Here is a 26,050-nt window from a genome sequence, read left to right on the forward strand (position 1 = left end):
GTTTGGCGTGGAGATGTGATATGGAATAATTGATTTTTTTCGCCCTGAGTGTTTTGGAGCTTTGAGCTAGAAAATCCTCAGGTGTGAATGGGAGCTTAGGGGGTTTGAGGAGCAAGGCTGTAGCTGTATCTGATTGGGAGGATGAGAAGTGGGGGGAGGGGGGCAACAGCATCTGCTTAGAGGGTAAAGAATGGAGGGGGTAACAAATGTGGAGACAGCAGTGTCTGATTGGAGCAACTCTTGCTTGTCACCCCCATTGCTCATCCTGTCCGAGTCTCCTCACCTTCCCCAATCAGAGGCTGCTGCACCCTTGCTTCTCACTTTCTGACAGGGCTGCTGTTAGAAGTCACAGGGCCCTATACAGCCTACCTGACAGCCACCCCCCCCCCCCCCCCCATGAAAATACCAAAATAATACTTTCACTAAAAATGCACAAACATCATTATTAGCACATACATAACATACAGGACTGGACCCCCCAATATTAGGGGTGTAGACCTCTGAATCTCACTTTTGAGACAGAGAAAGGAAACATGTACTATGAAATGATCTGCTTTGAGGTGTGGTTATGTTGTGATAGTAGACATTTTTGTGAATTCTCTGCAAGCTGGATTTGTATAATTTGTATACTGATCTCTTTGACTCTTGCCTTAGTCCAGGTCAAGGTGATCATGGAAAGATTAGCCCAGCGGATAAAGAGGGGTGCTGCGCTGGTATTGGGTGCATCCCATAAAGGTCACATGAATACTGCAGCAAACAAGATTCTCCCAGGTCCTGCAACCTGTGATTTGCTACATTATGCATTCCGAGTAGCAATGTTTTTGAAAACATGTAAAAATAATTGTCATACAGGGAATAGTAATGTGTGCACAGCAACTGTAATACTGGGCAATTATTCTTATTTCATCAGCTGTGGCTCGTAGCTATGGAATACATTCATGAATATATTAAACATTAATAAAAGAGAATGAAAGACATGCTTTTCAAGCTATCCTTATAATGTAATTGTTCTCTGATCTGCATAATGGCAGGTTATGTCAGCTCTACACTTTTGCAGCAGCCATATAACAAGACTGACAATGGCCACTGATAATGGGCATATCAGGTAATTTAGCCAAAATTACTGCCATATATATAATATATATATATATACACACACTATTGGCAAAAGTATTGGGACACCCCTCCAAATCATTGGATACAGGTGTTCCAATCACCTCCATGGCCACAGGTGTATAAAATCAAGCACCTAGGCATGCAGACTGCTTCTATAAACATTTGTAAAAGAATGGGTCGCTCTCAGGGGCTTAGTGAACTCAAGCGTGGTACCGTGACAGGTTGCCACCTGTGCAATAAGTCCATCTGTGAAATTTCCTTGCTACTAAATATTCCACGGCCAGCTGTTATAACAAAGTGGAAGCAACTGGGAACAACAGCAACTCAGCCACGAAGTGGTAGGCCACATAAAATGACAGAAAGGGGTCAGCGCATACTGAAGCGCACAGTTCGCAGAAGTCACCAACTGTCTGCAGAGTCAATAGCTAAAGACATCAAACCTCATGTGGCCTTAAGATTAGCACAACAACAGTGTGTAGAGAGCTTCATGGAATGGGTTTACATGGCTGAGCAGCTGGATACAAACCTTACATCACCAAGTGCAGTGCAATGCAATGCAGTGGTGTAAAGCATGCCACCACTAGACTCTACAGCAGTGGAGACATGTTCTCTGGAGTGACGAATCAATCTTCTCTGTCTGGCAATCCGATGGATGTATCTGGGTTTGGAGGTTGCCAGGAAAACGGTACTTGCCTGACTGCATTGTGCCAAGTGTAAAGTTTGGTGGAGGGGGGATTATGGTGTGGGGTTGTTTTTCAGGGGTTGGGCTTGGTCCCTTAGTTCCAGTGAAGGGAACTCTTAAGGTGTCAACATACCAAGACATTTTGGACAATTTCATGCTGTCAACTTTGTGGGAACAGTTTGGGGATGGCTCCTTCCTGTTCCAACATGACTGAGCACCAGGACACAAAGCAAGGTCCATAAAGACATGGATGAGCGAGTTTGGGGGTGGAGGAACTTTACTGGCCTGCATAGAGTCCTGACCTCGACCTGACAGAACACCTTTGGGATGAATTAGAGCGGAGACTGCGAGCCAGGCCTTCTCGTCCGACATCAGTGGCTGACCTCACAAATGCTCTCTGGAAGAATGGTCAAACATTCCCATAGACACACTCCTAAACCTTGTGGACAGCCTTCCCAGTTGAAGCTGTTATAGCTGTTATGGACTTTTCACACTTATTAGCACTTTTTTTGTATGAATTAATTTGTTCTTCACACTATCCAATTTATTGGTTTAGCACCAAGCACCAAGCGCAGTTTTTTGCCTTCATTGTTGATGGAGGAATGCATCCTGCAGCATTATTGTGTTCTTCCGGTGGGGAGCCTTCCCTGTCAGCAGAACACAATGAGTACTGCTAGCGGCTATAGCCGCAGGCAGTAATTGCATGTAAAGAATCCAACAGGCTGGTTGTACTGTGCTGTTGATGGATCGATATGGGTATAATCAGCTTGCCCCTAGATGGTTTGAATCTCGGCCGGTCCCTGCTGTGGGCCAACTCAATATTGAACGGTATGGACTAAGACTGGGATTCCAGTAAAGTTCATGTGTGTGTAAAGGCAGGCGTCCCAATGTTAATATAGTATTATTTACTGTATATACACACACATATACACACGCACATAATTTTTTAACACAATTTATAACAGCAGTTTATGTGTATTTAGAACATGTGACTCATCTTTTTAATCACATTTACATCCAGGTAAGTCTTAAGCAGGCCATTTGTAATTCCAAGGAGAGCAACAAGAAGTAACAGGAATAAAGATATCAGGGTGAGATAAAATCCAGGGATCCTGAAAAATAAAAACATGCAAATGCAGGCCATAAGTATTTTATACTATATGCTATATGCCAGTCATGATGCAGTTGTAATAGTAAAGGGTTAATCCAGTGCATAGAACATCAATGATGCACAAAGTGTATCACTTGTAGTCAGAACAATGATGGATGAGTGTTGACTGGTTTAATAGTTAGCTGCTATTTGATCTTTGCCTAAGTTACTAAAGGAAAGCTGTACTTTACCCTAAAATTGATTTACAGCACAATGGCAGTTCCTTACCTTTACTGTATTATTGCACTTTCAGAGCACCTGGGCCATTTCCAACGTTCTAAGAGAAACTATCAAAGCTTCCTCTACTCAAGGAGCAGCAGAAGGTGGCAAAGCTCAGATCAAGTGACTGGCCTGGCATGTGAACGCTTAGGCACTGAGCAGTGCATTATTGGCATCAGCGTTCATATGTTCAAGCATAGTAGAAAGTATTGGGATTAGGGGCTAGGGTGCTCTAGGAAGGATAAGTAAACTCTTCTGACAATGCCCAGTAGCCTTACTGTACCTTTTGACTGTACACAGTTGAACAGGCTCCTCTTCTGTACTAAAAGGTGCTTATTCTGATTTCACTGCACAATGTGAGCTTCTCAATGGATGCATTAGAAGCTGCAGCAAATCAGATACAGCCACCTAATTTCCTGTTTGGAGGACTATCATCATCCTTTTCTCCTCAGCCTGTCTCTGGCCGGTCCCTTTCACTCATAGAATTTCTGTTCTTTCAATCATGGAGGCTCAGCATCACATGTGTTCTGGAGGGACGGCGGCCATGTCTTTGGTTTGAAACAATTTCAAATCAATGCTGCTTATTTTAAATTTTTGATGTACGTGGATCTTGTAATAAATCTGCCAAAACTTTAATGAATTACTGCACTATGAGTTGCTTTTGTTCTTTATTCTTTACTTGAAAATCGGATGGGAGTTTCTTCAAGTTTTGGAGGTCGTTAAAGTGGAGGAACCATCTTATATCTGGGAGAGGATTTCTATTGAAGATTACCTGCCATACGGATTCCTTATCACACTGCGCCTATTGACCGGTGTTATAGAGTCAAAGTGTCCGGTAAGGGGTTCATTTTTTTGGGTGTATGGTGACGGCTCATGATATCAGAATCTTCTCTTGCAATTTGTTTCATTCATTTGAGGACTTATATGGACTTTTATGCTTTTTAATTAGCGCTGCATTTTTTCTGTTTATATTTGCAATATCGCCTTTTATGTGCAAGCTGATTTTTTTGGTTTTTACTGTATTTTTGATTTTGGAGTGTGGTTACATCTAAGCGCAGGTATTGTGTTTTATACATGTGAGCATTACCTAGGGCACATTGCATGCAAATTCAGTGCAAACACCCACTCATCAAGGCATTTTGATATTTGCATAATTTCTACCAAGAGATAGTCCACTGCTTGCATCAGGGCTGAGTGCTCTTCAGAGGAGTACTGAACAGGGTGCTGTGATGTTTCCTGGAAGCTATGTACAGCACCCTGCTGGCTCCTCCCACCAGCCATAATCTGCTTGCATTGCATTGATAAACACAGAAACACAGTCCTTAGGTCTAAAAATAGGATATTTAATTAAAACAGAAAGTCTTTATTTAAAATTTTCATTAGCATTTCGATGAGGCGGAGGGGAATGTGGTGAAGAAACCAGAGCACGGCCAAAAAAATAAATCAATTAAATTTCAGCTTTAAGCTCACGGTTCTACATTTGATTCTTGAGTTCTTCTTAAATAAATGCTCATTTCATACAAACCTTCTGGATTAAAGTGAAAGAAAAGCCTAACTATAACTGTTCTTAACAACATTCCCTCCCCCCTTCTTGTACTTATCCTGCCTAACTTGCATAGAATAGAGCTATGTACTTAATGTGTTATTAAAAACACAACAGTAAAATCACTCTGTATATGCAGTAAAGCATGCTTGTTATACTCACTGTGGAACCTAAGGGGTTAATGTGTAAAAAGGATGTTTGATCCTCTCTTCTCTAATTCCCCCCTCCCTATCTTCCAGAATCCCCAAACCATCTCCTGATAGAATAGAGCTTTTGGAACAAGCTGTACATGCTCAGTTTGGTGTGTATTGCTAGAGGGGTTTTTTTTTCTTGGGAGTGTGCATGTGATCAACACAGGGCCAATGAGCACTTGTCAGGCAGAGCGCCAAGTTTCCTGCAGCCTTATTAGGGGAGAATGAACGCTCCTCCTACAAGCTTTAACCAGTCCTCTGCTGGACACTGATAGAAGTCACAAGGCTGCTCTAACTGCTGATGAGAAAAGATGTTTAGCAGTTTATATTTACTACAATAATTGCATTTCCATGTTCTGTGAGAGACCAGATATAGAGAATGTAGGGTCCTGGGTTTAGTAACACTTTAACCAATTTCTATATGCTCTGATCCAATCATATGATCATGCAGCTGTATTTAAGGGATCATTGACAATGGCTCTAAATTCCAGGAGCCGTGAAATACCCACAGGCTCCCATGGCCCAGCTATGTTTGGCACTCCTTATTCTCCCCTGCAGCAGCCACTCACTGAAATCAGGGGGCTAGAGCAGCGGGATCATGTAAATGGACTAGAGCAGATAAAAAATTTGTAAGTACACACATCTTTTTTTACAGGTTAGTCAGGACAGATAGGAGTAGGTGGTGGACAACATTTTTACAAGTACTATAACAAGGCTTTTCTTTGACTTTAAGTATGTCAGAACTTCATCTCTTCATCAACACGATGTAATAATAATAATAATAATCTCTGACTAGAGTTCTGCTTTTAATGTAAAGCCATTCCTTATATTAGTAACAACACATGCAGCGCTACAGATAGTCAATGTAAAAATATAAAAATACATATAAAGTGATAAGTGATGGGCTATTGGTGCTTAATAATATTTGATAAGTGTCCTCATATCATGATAAAATAGTCCCAATAAGCCGTGCAAAGGTGGTTGACTCCGTGCTGAAAGGTGTCAAATATTATGCACTCACCAGAAAGCGCATAATATGCGCATTTGAGTTGTCAGACCACTCCTGGTCCTAGAAAGCTGAACCTGTGTGGATCATCTGGCAAGCTGTCACTCTGATGGGGATAAACTTTTCCTTGGCCAGCAGGGGGATTCCAGACATCCAGAGACCCTTTATAGCACTGATCCAGATTCCTCACCCAGGGCACTCATATGAGGTATCCACCTTAAGAGAGGGGGGGGGGGGGCTTGACCAAAAAAAGCCCACCCCAAGAAACACGGATAGTGTAGTACGTTTCAAAAAGAGATCCTTTATTGCAGAGTAAAAACAGACAGGTCACTCACAGGGTTTCCCAGATTCAAAGATGGCCGCCGGCCTCCACGAGGTACGGAACCCGGGTGGAGCCTAGCCGGTGACGTCATGCCGTTCCGTACCTCGTGGAGGCCGGCGGCCATCTTTGAATCTGGGAAACCCTGTGAGTGACCTGTCTGTTTTTACTCTGCAATAAAGGATCTCTTTTTGAAACGTACTACACTATCCGTGTTTCTTGGGGTGGGCTTTTTTTGGTCAAGCCCCCCCCCCCCCTCTCTTAAGGTGGATACCTCATATGAGTGCCCTGGGTGAGGAATCTGGATCAGTGCTATAAAGGGTCTCTGGATGTCTGGAATCCCCCTGCTGGCCAAGGAAAAGTTTATCCCCATCAGAGTGACAGCTTGCCAGATGATCCACACAGGTTCAGCTTTCTAGGACCAGGAGTGGTCTGACAACTCAAATGCGCATATTATGCGCTTTCTGGTGAGTGCATAATATTTGACACCTTTCAGCACGGAGTCAACCACCTTTGCACGGCTTATTGGGACTATTTTATCATGATATGAGGACACTTATCAAATATTATTAAGCACCAATAGCCCATCACTTATCACTTTATATGTATTTTTATATTTTTACATTGACTATCTGTAGCGCTGCATGTGTTGTTACTATAGTGTGAAGGTTTGAGGTTTGTGCCTTTCATGCTAGCTGCTTACCATCCATCTCCAAGCGCTCGTTAATTATTCTTTTTGCCCATTCCTTATATTGATGTATTGTATCATGGTGTAACAAGTTTGAAATTTCACATGATAATAAATTGAAAGGCAATTTATATTTTAAATGAAACATGTTTCTTACCTGTCCTTTGCAGACGCTACATAGCCTTTAAAGTAGGTGTGTCGTGCAAATATGTACAGCAATCCAAAGGCTGCAGCCACTTCTATAAAACAAAACATGATGGCAAAACGAAAGGATCAACCAGTGTAATGTATCTATCACTTAATGGAGATATTTTGAATTTGGGTTGACAACCAGGAATTCCCTCACTTTTGGGGAATTTTCTCTTGCTTCCTGTTTTACCTATAGGACAGTAAGCAGTGCCGGATTTAGACCTTGGGGGGCACGGGGCACTTCAAGGTCAGGGGCCCCTCAACATAGAAATTAAATTATATAACAAATAAAAAAGTAAACTGAAATGAATGATAAAGTGCATTTGTTTTTATGAAAAATATGTTAGGTTCTGAAAAAGACACTTGTCTGATTTTTTTTCTCAATTTTTTTGACTGCAAGAATACATACTACACAGGTGATTGGAACTGGCAAGTACATTACAGGTATGCATCACACAATATTTACAAAAAGTATTTCTTCCTGCACTTAGCATGTACAAAATCTTTAACTTAATCTGGCCATAGATGGACTGAATCTCAGCTAGTTCAGCAGGGACCGGCCAAGATTCAAACCATCTAGGAGAAAGCTGATTGTACCTATATCGATCCATCAACAGCACAGCACAACCGACAGTACAACCAGCCTGTCAGATTATTTACATGCAATTACTGCCTGTGTCTATAGCCGCTAGCAGTAATCATTGTGCTCTGCCAACAGGGAAGGCTCCCCACCGGCAGAACACAATAGTGATGCAGGATGCATTCCTCCATCAACAATGAAGGCAAAAAACTGCGCTTGGTGCTTCTAAACCAATAAATTAATAATACATAAATACATATAAAAAAAAACTGAAGCGCTGGATAGTGTGAAAAACAAATTAATTCATACAAAAGAAAAGTGATAATAAATGTGAAAAGTCCATTAAAAAGAAAGTCCAACAAGAACCACATTCAGTGCATCAAAAAGGGAGGAAGATGCCACCTCTATTATCTTCGTGAGAAACAAAAGCATGTAAGAGCTCTTACCAGAGCTATTGGGCTTTTTTATTAGAAAAGCCAACAGCACTTTAGGGGTTAATCCCGCACAACTCTCTGGTTTATGGCCCAGAAATAGTCTCCTTGGCTCCACTCCAACTCTGTAATACCGCCAATGAGTCACACAAAGAATAAGCACTAATAGTGTAGTATGCCCAAAACATAAAACTTTATTATAAAGTAGACACATGCACTCACAATGGTAAAGAATTGCATAGCCATCAAGAAAACAATACCAGAGCTGCAGCAATCCCAGGCACCCCTCACAACGTCAATTGATGACGAAACGCGTTGAATGGAGCTTCACATGACGGCAGCATGCTACACACCGCCTGGCCGGAACGTCTACACATCGGGATTGCCACAGTTCCGGTATTATTTTCTTGATGGCTATGCAATTCTTTACCATTGTGAGTGCATTTGTCTACTTTATAATAAAGGTTTAAGTTTTGGGCATACTACACTATTAATGTTTATTCTTTGCATGACTCATTGGCGGTATTACGGAGTTGGAGTGGAGCCAAGGAGACTATCTCTGTGCCATAAATCGGAGAGTTGTGCAGGGTTAACCCCTAAAGCGCTGTTGACTTTCCTAATAATAAAACCCAATAGTTCTGGTAAGACCACTTGCATGTTTGTTTTTTCTCACAAAGATTATAGAGGTGTCATCTTCCTCTCTTTTTTGAGGCACGGAATGCAGTTCTTGTTGGACTTTCTTTTGATGGACTTTTCACACTAATTAGCACGTCTTTTTGTATGAATTAATTTGTGGTTCAGACTATCCAGGGCTGCACTTTTTTTGCTATCTATTATGTTGAGGGATTGTATCCATTTCTTTTTCAGCTACTTTTTATGTATTATTTATTCTGAGTGCAAAGATTTATTTTGGTTTTGAATCAAACATAAATGAAAATCTTCCACAGCTGCACTCAAGAAACACTCAATATTAGTGCATAAGATAAGCAAAATGCAAAATAAATGTTGTGCTGTGTCTTAAAAGTGAAATCATACTTATAAGTGTCACTACTCTAGCTATTAAACCCAATATCAGGTTAAAACAGTTTGTATAACCCAGTAAGTAACACCACTATTTCAATAGTGCAGTACACATAACCTCAAAGAAAAAGTGAGTAAGTAACACCACTACTAACATAAATCAAATAAAGTCAAAAACAGAAAAGACTGTTGGATTCAGGAGAGTTCCAACACCACTCCACAGATGCAAACTGTTTCCTCCACTTGAGGAAACACACTACTCACTGGTGAGTAGCAATGCCTTCAGTGAATTTCACCATCACCACATACAGCTTCTTACCAATTCTGTAGACTCCAAGTTATAGGTGGTCTAAAACAGCATGTTTGAATCAGGGATCATCCACCTATGGATCAGAGACCATCAACGAGAATTACAGCAGCAGGATACTCCAAAGATATCTGAGAACCACAGGGCACATAAACAGGTATTCACTGCAAGCACTCCACCTCCACCATGCATGTTATCCCATAAATGAAATAAACAGGCATCCCATAGTGCAACCTGTAGCTTTCATTTGCTATATTGTATATAATGTGTATCTATTTACATATAGATGTAATGCAATCACATGTTATAAAACCAGCAGTGCTGCCACCTCCAGCAGGTTTGATACTGTCAGCACAGGCTCTGCCCCTGACATATTTCCTCCAAAAGGATGTTTTCAAGGGGTTAAAAAAAACATCCTTATGGAAGAAACGCGTCGGAGCAGAGCCTGTGCTGACATTAACAAGCCCACTGGAGGTGGCAGCGGTGCTGGTTTTATTACATGTGATTGCATTACAGCGATATGCGAGTAGATACACAGTATGTATATCAAACAAAAGCTACAGGTATGTGGTGGTGAAATTCATAGGAGGCATTGCTACTCATCACAAGTGGAGGAAACACAGAATGCATGTTTGGAGTGATGTTGGAACTCTCCTGAATTCAACAGCCTTTTCTGTTTTTGATGTTATTTGATTTAAGTTAGCAGTGGTGGTGGAACTCACTGTTTATGTATTCTTTGAGGTTATGTTTATTGCATTATTGCAATAGTGGTGTTATTTATTGGGTTAAACAAACTGTTTTAACCTGATATTGGGTTTAATAGCTAGAGTGGTGACACGTATAAGCATGACTCACTTTTAAGACACCACACAACAATTATGTTGCCTTTTGCTTATTCCTCCATCAACACTTACCGTGTTGATGGGGGAATTGAGTGCATTTTTTCCCTTCTAGCCATGATGGAAGGAAAGAAAATCACATCTATGGGCTTCCTAACTCATTAAACTGTATCATCTTGAGGACACTGCTATCGACAGCCAGTTGGTACAGAGCACTCTTGGGTCATCGTGGTATTCAGAAAATACTTTATTAGTGACAGTTTGCTGACCAACTAGTGACCATCATGCTCAAATATATTCTAAGAGCTACATTAACACTGGAAAGGTATCAGAAAGTCCTTCGTCATGTAATAAACCTGCTTGTTGAGATGGAGTGACACATGACCAGAGTTTGGCAAAGTCTGCAAACTGGACAATTTCCTCAATGAACACACTGCTGAAGGATCAAGAAAAAATAAATTTCATTTTTTTTTTATAAAGGAAGTCTGGGGCCCCCTAACAGGGACACAGACAGGGAGAGAAACTAAACGGATATGTAATCTAGATGTCAATTTATTTGCTCAAGATTTACCTGTTTACAGATTTGCAATGTACAAAATGAAGTCACCTTCTACGTGTTGCATCACAGGCAGTCTTAATGTTTTAGTCACCAAAAAATACATGACTTAAGTGTTGTGGCAGAACTGGAAACATATATACAGATACCCCAATTCCAGATTGAACATCCATGACTGTCTACAGTCACTGCTTGACTGAGAATTTTCCAACTGGCTAAATTACTATTTAAAGCGACCTTTGTTGAAATGGGTGGTGCTGTCAAGGCCACTATGGCTTGAATTTCAGGCAATTCAACAAGAATAGGCCTAAATTCAAACCATGTATAGCCAGCTTTAGTAAATTCATTAGTATCCATTAAGATCAACAGCACAACCATTAGTCCTTCCCCTCATGCCAGGGTGCTAGGCGTAATCCTAGACTCTGACCTCTCCTTTGGGCCCCATATCCACTCACTGGCTAAATCCTGCCGCCTCAACCTCCGGAACATTTCCAAAATCTGTCCCTTTCTAACCAATGATACCACAAAACAACTTATCCACGCTTTGGTTATATCTCGCCTTGATTACTGCAACTCCCTCCTCAATGGTCTACTGTTACACAAGCTATCCCCCCTTCAGTCTATTATGAATGCTGCTGCTAGACTCATACACCTTACCAACCGATCAGCGACTGCTGCCCCTCTCTGCCAATCCCTTCACTGGCTTCCACTAACCCAGTGCTTCTCAATTATTTTCTGTCATGCCCCCCTAGGAAGAAGAAAACATTTCGCGCCCCCTGCGCGACTATAAATAGTATCATTTGTCTATAAAATTGTTATAAGTACACCTCTGCATAACACTGTATCCTTATTAACGTATAAGAGAATAAAAAAAGAAAGAAATGTGGATCAATTTACAACAAAGAATAGCTTTATTAACTGTAGCAGAAAAGATTTAAAGTGCATTAGAAATTCAAAAAAAATTAAATCCTTAATTAAACTATAAACATTTTTTGATTGGACATGTCAAACCATATGATACTGAAAAAATACATAAAATCAATAAATAATAATGAATTCAAACCGATCACCAACATTTACTTAGGACCTAATCATTGGCGCCCCATCATTGGTGTCAGTGGGAGGAATAGTGCCTCATTATTGGTGTCAGTGGGAGGAATAGTGTCCCAACATTGGTGTCAGTGGGAGGAATAGCGTCCCATCATTGGTGTCAGTGGGAGGAATAGTGTCCCAACATTGGTGTCAGTAGGAGGAATAGCGCCCCATCATTGGTGTCAGTGGGAGGAATAGCACCCCATCATTGGTGTCAGTGGGAGGAATAGTGTCCCAACATTGGTGTCAGTGGGAGGAATAGTGTCCCAACATTGGTGTCAGTGGGAGGAATAGTGTCCCAACATTGGTGTCAGTGGGAGGAATAGTACCCTGTCAGTGGGGAGAGGAATAGTGCCCCATCGTTGGTGTCAGTGGGGAGGAGGAATAGTGCCCCATCGTTGGTGTCAGTGGGAGGAATAGTGCCCCATCGTTGGTGTCAGTGGGAGGAATAATGCCCCATCATTAGTATCAGTGACACCAATGATGCGGCACTATTCCTCCCACTGACACCAATGACACTTGCTGACCCCTGTTGCAGTATGGTGCTGCTGCAGCCAGCATATGTGGTTGCAGCAGCACCTCTGCACTGCACACTTACCGGCTTTTCCCGCACTCGATTTTCGCGGGTCCGCTCTGCTCCGCCTCCTCGCCCGTGATTGGCTGCCTGTGTACCTTTCCTGAGCTACAGTTCTGGCGGCCAATCACCGGTGAGGAGGCGGAGCCAAGCGGCAGAAGTGAGGGAGTGGCCGGAGTGACGGAAGGAGCAGCGCTTCCTGGATGGATCATCGTGGGAGTCAGGTAAGAGACAGCAGCCCTCTGCCCACCCCTGTACTTAGTGTCCCTTCTGTCGGAAGGGGGGGGGGGGACGGCGGCGGCACCGCACTCTTAAGGGATCCTGACCAATCCCCAAGCAGGAGGCTTGGCATGGTGTTAGGACAGCCCTTAAAAGTGATTGAGCCTATCAGTGGCAGGAGAGTTTGGGTGGAAGATGTGAGAAAGCTGAGATGCAGGAGCCCGGGAGGGAGCCCATTGGGAAGGGGCCTACCAACAGGCAGGGTGCTGGACAGGAGTATCCCTCAGCCTCACCGGGCCACAGAGTGAGGACCACCTGTAGAGCCAGGAAAGGAGCCAGCCCAGCAGAAGGCCTGAAGGAAGCAACCTATCTAAATCTGCTCACAGGACTGAAACTGAGTGAGTAGTCCTACATCCCCTGGGCCAGTTAAGGGAATCAAAGCACTCTGGTGGGAAATCTGATTAGCTGCTTTAAAAGTGGCAGGCACTGGATTCCCTTGCCCAGGGATTCCCCCAGGCAGCTGGATAGGAAGAGGATTATCTGGTGTCTGGGGTGGTACACCAGGAGAGGCTGGAGAGCTTTCCAAGAAGAGTTTCTGCTGTGTCAAGACTTTTACATAGTTGCTAAGGAGTTTGTCTTCGGTTTGCAGTTCCATTAGGCATCCCATACACCACTTACCCCATCCAAGTTCAACACCCCTTAATAGAACATAAAACCAAGCTCAAGGACTGTTTTCTGACTCTGAGTGCAAGTCTGTGGGAAATGCGTGTTGCCTGGCTCTGCAGGACTATAGGGGGACCCAAATTTTTATCAACTTTTATGGGGTTAGTGCTACATTACCTTGAAAAAAGTATGTGCCTGCTGTCCAAAGAAGAACAAGAAATATGGGGTAGATCTCTACGCAGTTTTGCCTAAGAACAGAATAAAAAATATATGTTGATTGCATTTATTTCATAAATCCACTCACACACAGCACTGTAACTGTATCAATAGGTACATAATACCTGCATGCTCTACAGGAAGCATTTTATTAGCAATTAATGTGAGTATAAAAATAAGGGTTTCATCTTTGCAGAGCAATGGCCAGCACTTTTCTCATATACGGTATAATTTCTGTTTAATCCTTCATTGGTTCATTGATTTTTATCACTTATCAGCATTGCCACTTTAAGTGTGCAATTGAGTTTGTGAATGCACCCTGCCTGCGATTACATGCAAGAACCCCAGCAGGGCTTCTTGCAATTAGCTGTGAGTAGGCAGCCGCATTGAGCAATGTAATTACTCATGCAATGATCACATGTGAGTTATCAGCCCTGGACACAGACTGTATGTGATCGCTGATTGAATGATTACATGGGAGTGGGCGCGATTAGCTGTGACAGTCAACAGCCTCCCATTGCTTTCAATCCTGCGGCCTCTTGCAGCTAATCGCGGGAACCCCCACTGGGGTTCTCACATATAATGACAGGCAGGTTGCATTTGCAAGTATCAATGCACTCTACAAGTATTCATAGACATAACATAAGGGGCCTAGTAGTGGCTTGTATTTCTGCCATCATTAGTGCTACATCATAACCAGAAACTTACTGTGCACGGAATGTCCTCTCAAATTCTGGAGGTCCTGTGACTGCTGGAGGCGTGACCTTGTGTTTCATTCTAGATCTCCCCACAAGCCTGGCATAGTACGCTATCACAAAGAAGAGCATATAAATAAAATGAAAGCGGCTTTTTGTACAAGCTTCACTTTGCTAGGTTGATAAACATATGTTTCTGGAAAACTGGATTTTTATGAAGAAATGGTAAAATACTGAATTAAAGTAATATTAAACCCAATGTTTTTTTACGCAGTCTTAGCAGCTCCCCACTCCCATCTTCAAACTAATAGACTGGTTGGACATTGCAATGTCTACTGTTAACACTTTCCTATAGAGACCAGAGGTTCATGGAAGCAGCACTGAGAGAGCAGCCAACAGGACTGAAAATTCTAAACTGCAAATGCTGGGGAAGAAGTATAACAAACATTTTACTATGGAATATTTATTTTATTGTGCTCAATGTGTTAGGTTAAAAAATACTGAGGGTTGAATACTGCTTTAAGAAAGATGGACAATATTTTGGCTAAGATTTGTCATTCGCGGTAATTTAGTCTGTCTGACAACTTTGGGTTCAAACAGTGTGTTCTGTCAGATTTGGCCATATGTATTATTTACCTGAGCTAAAAATTCAAGTTTGTATGGAATACATATAAGTATAAATAACAGGTGACACATGAATAGATTGTTACACAATTGGACTGTCATTCTACATATCCAATATCCAAGCAAGATGGGTAGTCGCTGTACTCCACATTTCTAATAAAATTAGAGGTTTGTTATCTTCACAGAATGGCAGATTTTTCAGCTTAATCTGCAGGTAAGCAATTATAGGTTCTTACACAATGTTACCAGGACAACCGACGACACTGTTCATGACAGATACAATTTTGTTTCTACTGGTGCTCTGTAAATTAGATATTGATTCAGCATGTTTCTTATTAAACACTAGTCACATACGGTTTGATCATTTATACAATCATTCGGTTTATTTTCAATTAGGAATGCCATCCCAATATACAGTTGTTGGTAAACTTAAAGGTGATTGTACAATCAGATTGTAACATGCTTTAGGTAGATGTTAGTAGGTGCAGTTAGCTAGTTTGCCACTAGATGTCTCGGTCTCAAAATAGTGTGGTAATAGGAAATTATGTAAGTGGGTGTAAGGTCCCTTTCAGACAAAGCCTTCCTGTAGTGATGTAATGGGCATTGTTAGTACCCATATAAATGTCAGGATGGGAGGAGCCTAAAGAGATGAGGCATGGAAACCAAACACCCCAGAGCTATGTGGATGTATTCAGCTACTGCCAATGGCCCTTAACAGGGCTGAAGCCCCTGCTGAGGAAGTTCAACAAATAGCAAGAAGGGTTGACTAAGCACATGATCGTGTGAAATGCGTTAACAGCTTTGCCTATGTCCTGGTGCCTTTTGCGTCCTAAGCATTAATAAATTATTTGCACTTTTTTCATCATTCCTTTGATGTGCGGCCAACCCTTCTTCCTATTTGCATATGTGTGTGGTGGTGAGCCAGGGTCTGCACCTGTTTTGGTTTGATGTTGATCATTTGTCTGAGCATTATTTCCTCTCTTCATTGGAGGTAGTTCAACACCCAGAAGGACCAGCTGTAGTCTCCCTGACGCTGTAATGGTTGTCTGTGGGCCGTGAGTGGGATGTAAAAGGCCTTTTAGGCCAGGTTATGTGTTCTCTGAGTACTATTACGCCTGGAAGCAATATAGTAATATCTGGAAGTGTGCCCGACTGGATAGAGCTATGGAGTGGGACATAGAGAGAAACTACAGAAGACACCTTGTCAATCGGTGGACAGGAATGAAATGCTGTGGTTCTAGTATTCAGTGAGGTTGGTCCCAACCCTTTGGTGTCAAAATGCACAGAAGGGCACAAATGCCTAGTGCATTACCAGCACCAATGTTTACTGAATCCAAAAGACAAAAACACACTCACAAACATAAAAAGGAACAGGCATTTCAAACACAACCTCAACCGTAGACAATGTCATCTGGCCATGTATTCAAAAGCTGCAAGGCTAACGCATTTTGGGGGACGTGCTCCCTTCTTCAGAGAGCTCTGGTCAGATGATTTTATCTTTCGGCTGGAGTTGTGTTTGATATGCCTGTTCCTTTTTATGTTTGTGAGTTTTTGTCTTTTGGATCCAATAAATGTTGATGTTGATAATGCCCTAGACATCTGCACTCGCCTGTTTGTTTTTACAGTTCTTTTGGGGATTTCCTGATCTGAGAAGGTTTGCATCGGACAAAGCATTACAGGTTGTGACACCATTGGATATATAACAGTTTGAGTGCCGGAGTGTTTGAACATTTCTGCCAACCCTGTGGTGCTCCCAAGGAGGAGGAAGAGGAACATGGGTTAAAAATTATGTGCTGACATTCTGCACCTGAGTGACTGCTACAGAAGGTTTCCTCTTGTGTATGGCAATGTGTACCGAAAAGTTCTTTCAGTGTGTGAAAGTGATATTATATGTCACTGCCATCTTTGAAGCTACAGTAAAGTGCATAAAATATATCTTATGTGTGGATATTCTTTTATTACATGCTAATATTAAAGCCAAAGGCTAGGGATGCCATGAGCAGGCCTATGGCCAGAGGTTGGGCACAAAGGCTAACAACTACCAGCAGGTAGGTCACTGTTCTATCCAGGAATAAGCTTTAACAATTTGGTGCCAAAAATCAGCCAATCACAATCTCCTTTACACAGAGAAAGATTGTTCATGGGCCACCAGAAAAGTCAACTGTAGATATAATACATTTCATTCATTTTTTTGTAGAATACTCATATTAGCTAAAGCCAAATAATCAATTACTGTTTTGTTACTGGCTGGACTAGATGACTACTGTCATATGTTTGTGAGTGCCTTTCAGCTGTTCATAGTGATGGCATCATGTCTATGGCAATAGTAGCTGCCCTTGGGGCAAATTCCTCTGATTACTACTCTCTTATGATGTCTTTTGGCTTAGCTTTGCCCAATAGTAGAAACAACTTAGCCACACAGGGTTTTGTGTTTATGACTATGCAGAAGGGAGACGCAGTGCACACACTATTTTGGGGGAACCAATAGCAATCAGGTAGTGTTTTTTAACCTGTCCAATTGCCTTCACCCCTAGGAACTGCTACAATATGTAGCTATGGCTGCCTCTCCCACCACCAAGTTTTTAAAACATGGATGTACTGATATAATTATTTACCGTAAACTGATCACATTTACATATACTGTATATCTCCAATAGAAAAAGGCTATAGTTGCCCTTAAAGCTGAATTTCAGGTATGACAGTTTTCTATAGTTAAATTGGTCCAACTTGAGCCAGTATAGGTACAGTCGTGTTCAAAATAATAGCAGTCAGACATCACTAACCTGATCAATCACTGTTTTTGGTAGAAATGATATTGGCAAATAATTTACTAGCAGGTGTAGTAGAGTAATAGAAATCCAACAGACCCAACAGTCATGACATGCATGCTGCTGATTCTGTGTAATTGAATCACTAATTGAAAGGGGCATGTTCAAAATAATAGCAGTGTTGAGTTCTATTAGTGAGGTCATTCATTCTTTGAAAAACAGGTGGCAATTATTGCCCTTATTTAAGGAAGGAAGGCAGCAAATGTTGTACATGCTGGTTACAGTGCATTTCTCTCTGAAATTCTGAGGAAAATGGGTCATTCCAGACATTGTCCAGAAGAACAGCATACCTTGATTAAAAAGTTGACTGGAGAGGGGAAAACATATAAAGAAGTGCAGAAAATGATAGGCTGCTCAGCTAAAATGATCGCAAATGCTTTAAAATGGCAACCAAAACCTGAAAGATGTGGAAGAAAGCGAAAAACTACCATTCGAATGGATAGAAGAATAGCCAAATTGGCAAGGACTCAGCCAACAATCATCTCCAGGAAGATCAAAGAAGATCTAAAGTTACCTGTGAGCACTGTTACAATTAGAAGACGCCTATGTGAAGCCAAGCTATCTGCAAGAAGCCCCCGCAATGTCCCAATGTTGAAAAAAAGACGTGCTGAAGAGGTTACAATTTGCCAAAGAGCACATTGACTGGCCTAAAGAGAAATGGCGCAACATTTTGTGGACTGATGAAAGTAAGATTGTTCTTTTTGGGTCTGGTGGCCGGAGACAGTTTGTCAGACGACCCCCAAACACTGAATTCAAGCCACAGTACACTGTGAAGACAGTGAAGCATGGTTCCGCAAGCATCATGATATGGGGATGTTTCTCATACTACGGTGTTGGGCCTGTTTATCACATACCAGGGATCATGGATCAGTTTGAATACATCAGAATACTTGAAGAGGTCATACTGCCTTGTGCTGAAGAGGAAATGCCCTTGAAATGGGTGTTCCAACAAGACACTTTTCTTCAATTTTTTTAGAGGAACAACACAAATTTGATATATTTTTCTTCATGTTTTGATTTGGAATAGAATGTGTAGTGTTCCCAATGCATTTGGGTGTATGGAAATAAAAGCTATTAGAAGGATTTTGAGCTTTATTCACTTTTTTCAACACACTGCTATTATTTTGAACACAACTGTATGTATTTCCAAACCTGTGGGATCCCCATGGAAAATGGAAATCACTGTAGTAGGCACTACTGCTACAGTGATCTCAACTAGCTTCCAGGTCCCTGCTGAATTATGAACACAGGAAGCCACTTGCTTGGCATGTGAGCTATACAGAGAACACTTTGCATTTTCTCAGTGAATGCAAAATGTTTTGTGATCGGTCAAGGTGGAGATCGTGACATAACTGCCCCTCCTCTCCACCTCATCAAATTACAGGATGCATTTATTCAGAATGAGACTAAATGTGGAGCCGCTCAGCACAGCACCTGGAAACTTGTGGAGATCACTATAGTATCAGTGCCTACTGCAGTGGTTTCTATGGGAATTCCACAGGTATGGCCCAAACATACATATACTGTATTGGTCCAAGCTGGAACTTGCCATACCTAAACTTCAGCTTTAAAATGTTTTTATGCTTGTATGAAAATACTTAATTTTATAACCCTACACCTGTAGATGTTAATGATCTAACTAATAATGATTAGGCCATTTTTACCAAATAGATCACCTGTAAAAGAAGCACAAATATATTTACCTTTCCAGGTCCTCTGTATTGAAAAGCAGCCGCTTCACCGCTCCCCATCTGCTGTCTTTGTATTCCGACACCAGCTTGGTCCCACTTGTACAAGCTCAGAGTGAGTGAACTGTACCCAGTACACTATTCTACAAAAACCCCAGACACAGTCCAGAGACAGCAACATTGAGGACCCAGGCAGATTGCACTGGAAGGCACAATGACAGTCCACAACATTGTGTTATACACTGCAATACGTTACTAATAGTCAATAAATGATACATAGGTAGTTGTTAGCCTGCCTATTTTGTCTATGCAGAAACATAGCACTGAGTTAGATCTTTCAAACCACAACGCAGTGGGCTTGTGAGTTGCAATCCAGCTAGCTAGGTGCTGCTCTGGACGGGAGGGTTAGGGTTAACCTGAATTCCCAGGTTTGCTGTCTGGCAGGCTTCTTGGGTCCGATCCATTGATCCTGGGGTTATAAAAGGGACAGTGGTTTAGAGCACGAGGCTCTTGCCACAAACCCTTGGCCTGAGAGAGAATGATGTTACACTTTTCTGTCATCTGGGAACCTATCATAATGTAAGAAGCCACTGGAGCCTAGGGTTCACCCCGAAGACACCAGCTGCTGGATGATGCCGATACAAATGGACTTTCCATTAATGGACTTTACCTTTTGAGGGTGTGCCGGCACAGCACTCAAGCCGGAGTTAAGGTTTAGGGTTTTAGGGAAGAACTGCTTTTGTGCATGTGAACTGTCATGTTTTGCATGATTTCTAACTAAAGTGTTGAAACTACTTTCTGCCTGGTCAGCAGTTTTTAAAGGATTGTAATGCAAGTTCACAGCTGTGGGTAACTAGGCATTTATTGGCATGAAGACAGCACTAAAATAGTCATTCTGGTGCAGTATAGCAAGTGGTTGCCAAGGGTAATGCAAGTGAACAGTCAGTCAAGCAGCCTGTCATTGGCATGTACCTGTAGCAGGTGGCATGGCCTCCAGCAGCGAGTGAGATGTTATCAGCACTCCTTCCAGTGTTCTGCCTCCCATAGCAATGGGAACGGATTGGCACCACAGAGGTCCCATCCTGTACAGAGGCACAAAAGCTCAAGATCTAAATTAAATGCACATACGTAGCCTGCACTAGGTGCACGGCGGGGCCCCACTCTGCTACCGGGAGAGGTAGTGCAAAACTCTGAACAGGTGGATGTGGACAATGCTAAGAGAGTCCTTTCTAACTGCAAATCTACAGTGAAGGTGTACATATGCACGGGGACCCAGGAGTTAACTAGAGGACAGATGTTGTGCAAGTGTACATGGTGTACATTCATCTCTAAGAGTAGAGGCCCACCTTAAGGTTGAGCATTCGCTGATGATGGACTCAGCTTTGTCCCAAGGCATTGATGAAACGGCAAAGAGTAAAGGTACCTCTGTGTAAAGTTGAGTGATCATGTTACAGGTGCCTAGCATAGCCCAGAAGAACCCACAACAGGGGTGATGTGGTTGTGTGATCCGGAATTGGTGCCCAAGTTAATGAGAACCATGGAGGAATGTTCCATCTGCCTCGCCACCAAGCTTGTATGCTCGCATGCAATTCATTTGTTCCTGTGCCTCTTGTGTTGAGGCTTCTTGTAGCATGCAGCACTAGACAGCTCATATTCATCAATGGGCTGCAATGCACAAAAATTACTGCAGTAAGAATTTTTTTTCAACACACTGCATTGTGAAGGTGCGTTTCTGTGCCATTTGAACAATGAACAGCACCTCAGGGCATCATCACATATATCCTGCATTTCCACTATGTTTCTACAAAATATTTGGTGTGAAAGTGTCCTAAAGGAAACTTCTGTTGTTCCACTGTCTAAGACCCCATTGTCTCAGTTTGCAAACCTATGACATCAGGATAAGGATTCTAATTAAAAAAGAAGTGCCAGTTTTTTTCTACTGAGTCTAAAGTGATTTAAAGAGAACTTTGACCAAAGCTTTTTTTGGCCATACTTCTCTTGTGGGTCACAGGAGTACACTTACTTTTACAGTCCTGTGACCTAAAGTCAGCCTAAAGCCCACTGTTAGCTGACGTCACAGAGCCACTCTAGGTTCAGGATGGATTCCAACCATATTGTCAGGATCCACCCAGTTGCCTGACTGACAGCTAGCTCCCGCTCTCAGCACTCATGACTGAGGGCCAAAGCCAGCTGCAACTATCTCTTTTCCAGCCTAGTGCTCCAGTGAGCTCTGGAGGGGCAAAGTCAAGAGCGGTGACTGACAGTCACTGCTCTCTGTTCTGAGAAAACCGAGAAATTAGTGATCAGTGGTTGTGTGATCGTTTAGGTCTCAGTCTTAGAGTCGATGAGGAATGGCTGCAGCATAGGGGTGAGTATTTTGTGTGCTTTTTTTTTTATAACCCCAAACTTCTTTGGTTAAGACTGTAATGCAGCCAAAAAGAAAGATTCATGAATTGAGCTTCAGAGTTTCACCCAAAAGTGGAAGCTCTGCTTGTTTGCCTCCCCCCCTCCACTACCATATTTGGCACCTTTTGGGGGTACCTGGTTTTGACAGTTAACCATTCCCACCTCCGGCTCAGTTCGCCGTGGCAAAGTGAGCCGGAAGTTCGGCCCCATCCTTCCTCCTGCAGTCTCCTGGGCACCTTCACAGGTACCAGAAGACTGCCAGACCAATTAGGAGGCACAGCGTGACTCACGCATGCACAGTGGGCTCCAGGCTGTGAATCCATAAGCTGGTATAGCCTGGCGTCCACAGTTGAGATGCCGGCGCCACGGAGAGAAGAAGAAGAGAAGGGACAGCACGGGTGAGTACATCGCTGGACCCTGGGACAGGTAAGTGTGTGTTTATTAAAAGTCAGCAACTACAGTTTTTTTGCTGCTGACTTTTAATAAACACAAAAACAGCTAAAACTCCACTTTCATGTCTGAAGTTCCAGCTCTGAAATGGTGCAGAAGTTATTGTACCTTTCACATTTTGTTTCAGAGCAAGGTACAGGACACGTTTACTGTGTTACATGATTGCACAATACTGTCCTTACGGTATGCGGCCATCAGGAAGTGACTCTCTGCTCTATATTCCATTTGCTAGTTTGAACACATGCTACAGGGCTCTGTTATAATGACATCTGTACATACAAACACTATATGTTTAGTCACATAATATTCATATACATTTTACCTTACCTTGCTGACACGCAGAAAACAGTGAAATAACAGCGAGAAGAATGATATTGTCTCCCATCATTCAGCAGGTTCAGACTCGAACTCTGTGCAAGAAAAAAGGAGTTATGTAAGCCAACAGACCATGACACTTACCATGACACACCTTAGTAGGCGTCACTGTTATAAGATAACATTTTGTATGGAGTTTTGTATGCTTAAAGCATTCCTGCAATTGCTTCCATGGTTGCAGAGCTGGAAAGATCAGCATAGGGGGTCATTTACTGAGGCTGAAGAGTACAAAATCAAGTGCAGATCTGCACAGAAACCAATCAGCTTCCAGGTTTTACTGTCAAAGCTTAACTGAACACGCTGAAGTTAGAAGCCGATTGGCTCCCATGCACAGCTGCACCAGATTCTAAGTGCACCAGTTTTAGTAAATCTCTCCCATAGTTTTCTTTTACATGATTCTGTGTGCTGTGTACTAACCTGCTAAAATGAACAATTTTTAGATAGAATGTATACTCTTGTCAACCCTCCTGAAAACATGGACCATGAAGAATTAAAGCACAAGAATTGTCACAAGAGACAGATTTAAATCTGTGCATTGGAGCAATGCACAGTAAAAATGTGAGCTTTCGTTCCTCAACATGCGGTAACACAAAAAACAAGGTGCAGTGCAATTGCTTACAAATGGAACCTCAACTCACTTTATAAATGCACCACAGCGCGGAACCATCTGTGGTTTGTGGTGCACCGCAAGTATGTGAATTAAACACAGTGCAGCTCTTTTATCACTAATACTTTTAAATCATTTGGCAGGAGGAAAAGTAAATCTATTATAAACAACTTTGGAAGTTACTGTATGCTGTCCTACTAACAGTTAGCTAACAAAACTGACAGCTGGCAGCATTGTGCTTCATTCCAAAACCATATTTACTTCTGTGAATAGTTCTGTAAAACTGCAATACAATCAGATAAACTTAAGTTACAATATGCTTGTACACATATTTTACAAATGCATACAATGAACACATTTGTTGCACACAACTACCTGCAAATTACATTGAAATGCAATATATATATATATATGACTATAACCAATAATAAACCGACTTACAAACATATGTGTATCAAAGGGAGAAAGGGCGCCCTCATTGGTGTGTTCTTGTAGAAGCTGGAAATGGCACTTCAGTGATTCATGGAAACTTTATTTAACAAACACCTGACATGCCCTATCATTGCTGAAAGAAATAATGAAAACAGGTGCAATTGCAGTGAACATCCAATAGATGGCTCCCTACTCAACACAATGATGATATACAGAATAGAGGTTAACAGCTTCCCGTCCGCTACATAGCAGAAATACTGCTACAGGGTGGCACGGATGCACAAAATCACGTACAGGTATAGCTACGTGATTTTGCAGTTCTGGGTACAGTTCCAAATGCAGTTCCGAATGGCGGCACCCTAATTGCGCCTCCATTCGCGGCCTCGGCTGTCAATCACCGGGTCCTGGCTGGTGATTACTCGCTGGCACCCGGTGATTGCCGAGTATTACCGACGGGGGAGAGACCTGTGTATAAACAACACAGATCTCTCCCCTGTCAGCTCCTGCAAACTGCTTTGTATGGCTCTGCACAGCACACAGTTAAACGGCACACAGTTAACCCTTTGATTGCCTCAGATGTTAACCCCTTCCTGCCCAGTGCTATTAGTACAGTATCAGTGCTTTTTATTAGTCAGTTCCCCCAGTGTCAGAATGCCCGCTGCAGTCCCGCAGTCCTTCTATAAGTCACTGATCACCGCCATTACTAAAACGAAAAAAAAATTCCAGTATATATACCGCCATTTGTAAACAATATAACTTTCACGTAAACCAATTAATTTACATGTATTGGGATTTTTTTTTCCAGCAAAGACCTATAGCAGAATACATTTTGACCTAAATTTATGATGACATTTTTTTATTGGACATGTTTACTAGCAAAAAGTCAAAAATATAGTTTTTTTTCTCAAAATAAAAACGCACAGGTGATCAAATATTACTCAATAAACATATGCAGCGCTGAGAACAAAATAAACATAAAATATAATCAGGTTAATCGTGCGCTGTGGAGAGCTATAAATATATTGAAGTGTGATGAACGTCTACAGACGTAAACTGTGCAGGTAGTGACCTTAATAATAATTAAATATAAACTAGCATAAAAGTCCCAATCTCTATATTGAGGTGAAATTCGTGATGTAAAAATGAGTGTAGATTGCACTAACCAGATAGCGCAAAGCTATGCGCATTTGAGTAATTAAACCACTCCCGGTCCTCTGGATAAGGAAAGATGAAAATCGAAGGATCATCTGGCCATCCAACCGAAAAGACAGGTGATCAAATGGACATCATTCTCCAGGGATCAGGAACACTCATCCATCCAGCAGGGAGATCACTCTCCAGGTAACAGATATCATGTACAAACACCAGGGGGTCACCTCTCAATAATGGGTGGGGAGCAGGACAAGAATCCACCTTAAGGGGGGGCTCGCAATAAACCAAGCCCAAACAAAAAATGCTGATAGTGTAGTATGTTTTATTAATTAATGCCAAGCAAAGGTAAATCCAGGTAAAATCACTCACATTAATGTGACAGTAGTAAAGATGGCCACCGGCCTGCCACGTGGCCTGTGCGGTGTGACGTCACCATCCTGGCTCCTCCCTAACGTATTTTGTGCCCGAGCACGTTATCAAAGGGACTGAAATATTACTGAAAGAAAGCTCTGTTTGTGGGAAAAAAGAGACTTAAATATCATTTGAGTGTAGCATTGCATGACAGCAAAATTGTCAGTTAAAAAAAATGCAGCGCCGTAACGCAAAAAAATGGCCTGGTCAGGAAGGGGGGTAAGTCCTCTGGAGGACAAGTGGTTAAAGTGATTCTAAAGGCTTAAATTTAAAAAAAAATAACAAACATGTCTATACTTACCTGCTGTGTGTTTTGCACAAAGCAGATTCTCCTCTTCTCGGGTCCCCCGCCGGCACTCCTGGCCCCTCCCTCCTGTCAGGTGCCCCCATAGCAAGCAGTTTGAAATGGGGGAACCCGCTGCTCCATGTGTCCATTCACACACAGAGCCGTGGCTCGACACCACCATTGGCTCACTGGCTGTGATTGACATAACAGCAGTGGGAGCTGCTGTCTCAGCCAAAGAGGAGAGGGAGTCCCAGAACAGCTGAGACTCCAGTGCACATCGCTGGATCGAGAGGGGGCTTAGGTGAGTATTAGGGGAGGTTGGAGGCACTGCTTTACAGAAAAGGTTTCTTACCTTCAGGCATAGCATGCCTTCAGCCTTTACAACCACTTTAAATAGTATATTTATACAGATCTGTACACTGGATTTAATTTCAAAATAGTCACTGTTGGAGACAGTGTTGTTGTTTTCAGGGTCTTATTAAGGAAGAACTTCAGT

At 42.2% G+C, this 26,050-nt stretch overlaps 1 protein-coding gene across 1 annotated transcript; it reads right to left on the minus strand.

Annotated features, from left to right (window-relative positions):
* Positions 1-2,737: 2,737 nt before the first annotated feature.
* LOC149449053 (microsomal glutathione S-transferase 2-like) lies at positions 2,738-23,828 on the minus strand. The gene is made up of 6 exons (XM_089693898.1): positions 23,715-23,828; positions 22,619-22,701; positions 14,309-14,408; positions 13,562-13,632; positions 7,072-7,153; positions 2,738-2,910 (listed from the first exon to the last, which is right to left on the minus strand). The coding sequence occupies exons 2-6, from the start codon at positions 22,677-22,679 to the stop codon at positions 2,778-2,780; spliced, it is 447 nt and encodes a 148-aa protein (XP_089550024.1). The 5' UTR covers positions 22,680-22,701; positions 23,715-23,828; the 3' UTR covers positions 2,738-2,777.
* Positions 23,829-26,050: the final 2,222 nt, after the last annotated feature.

This window comes from Staurois parvus, unplaced genomic scaffold, assembly GCF_062004578.1.
Source record: "Staurois parvus isolate SC_StPar_1 unplaced genomic scaffold, SC_StPar_1.0 ptg000639l, whole genome shotgun sequence".
Taxonomy (NCBI): domain Eukaryota; kingdom Metazoa; phylum Chordata; class Amphibia; order Anura; family Ranidae; genus Staurois; species Staurois parvus.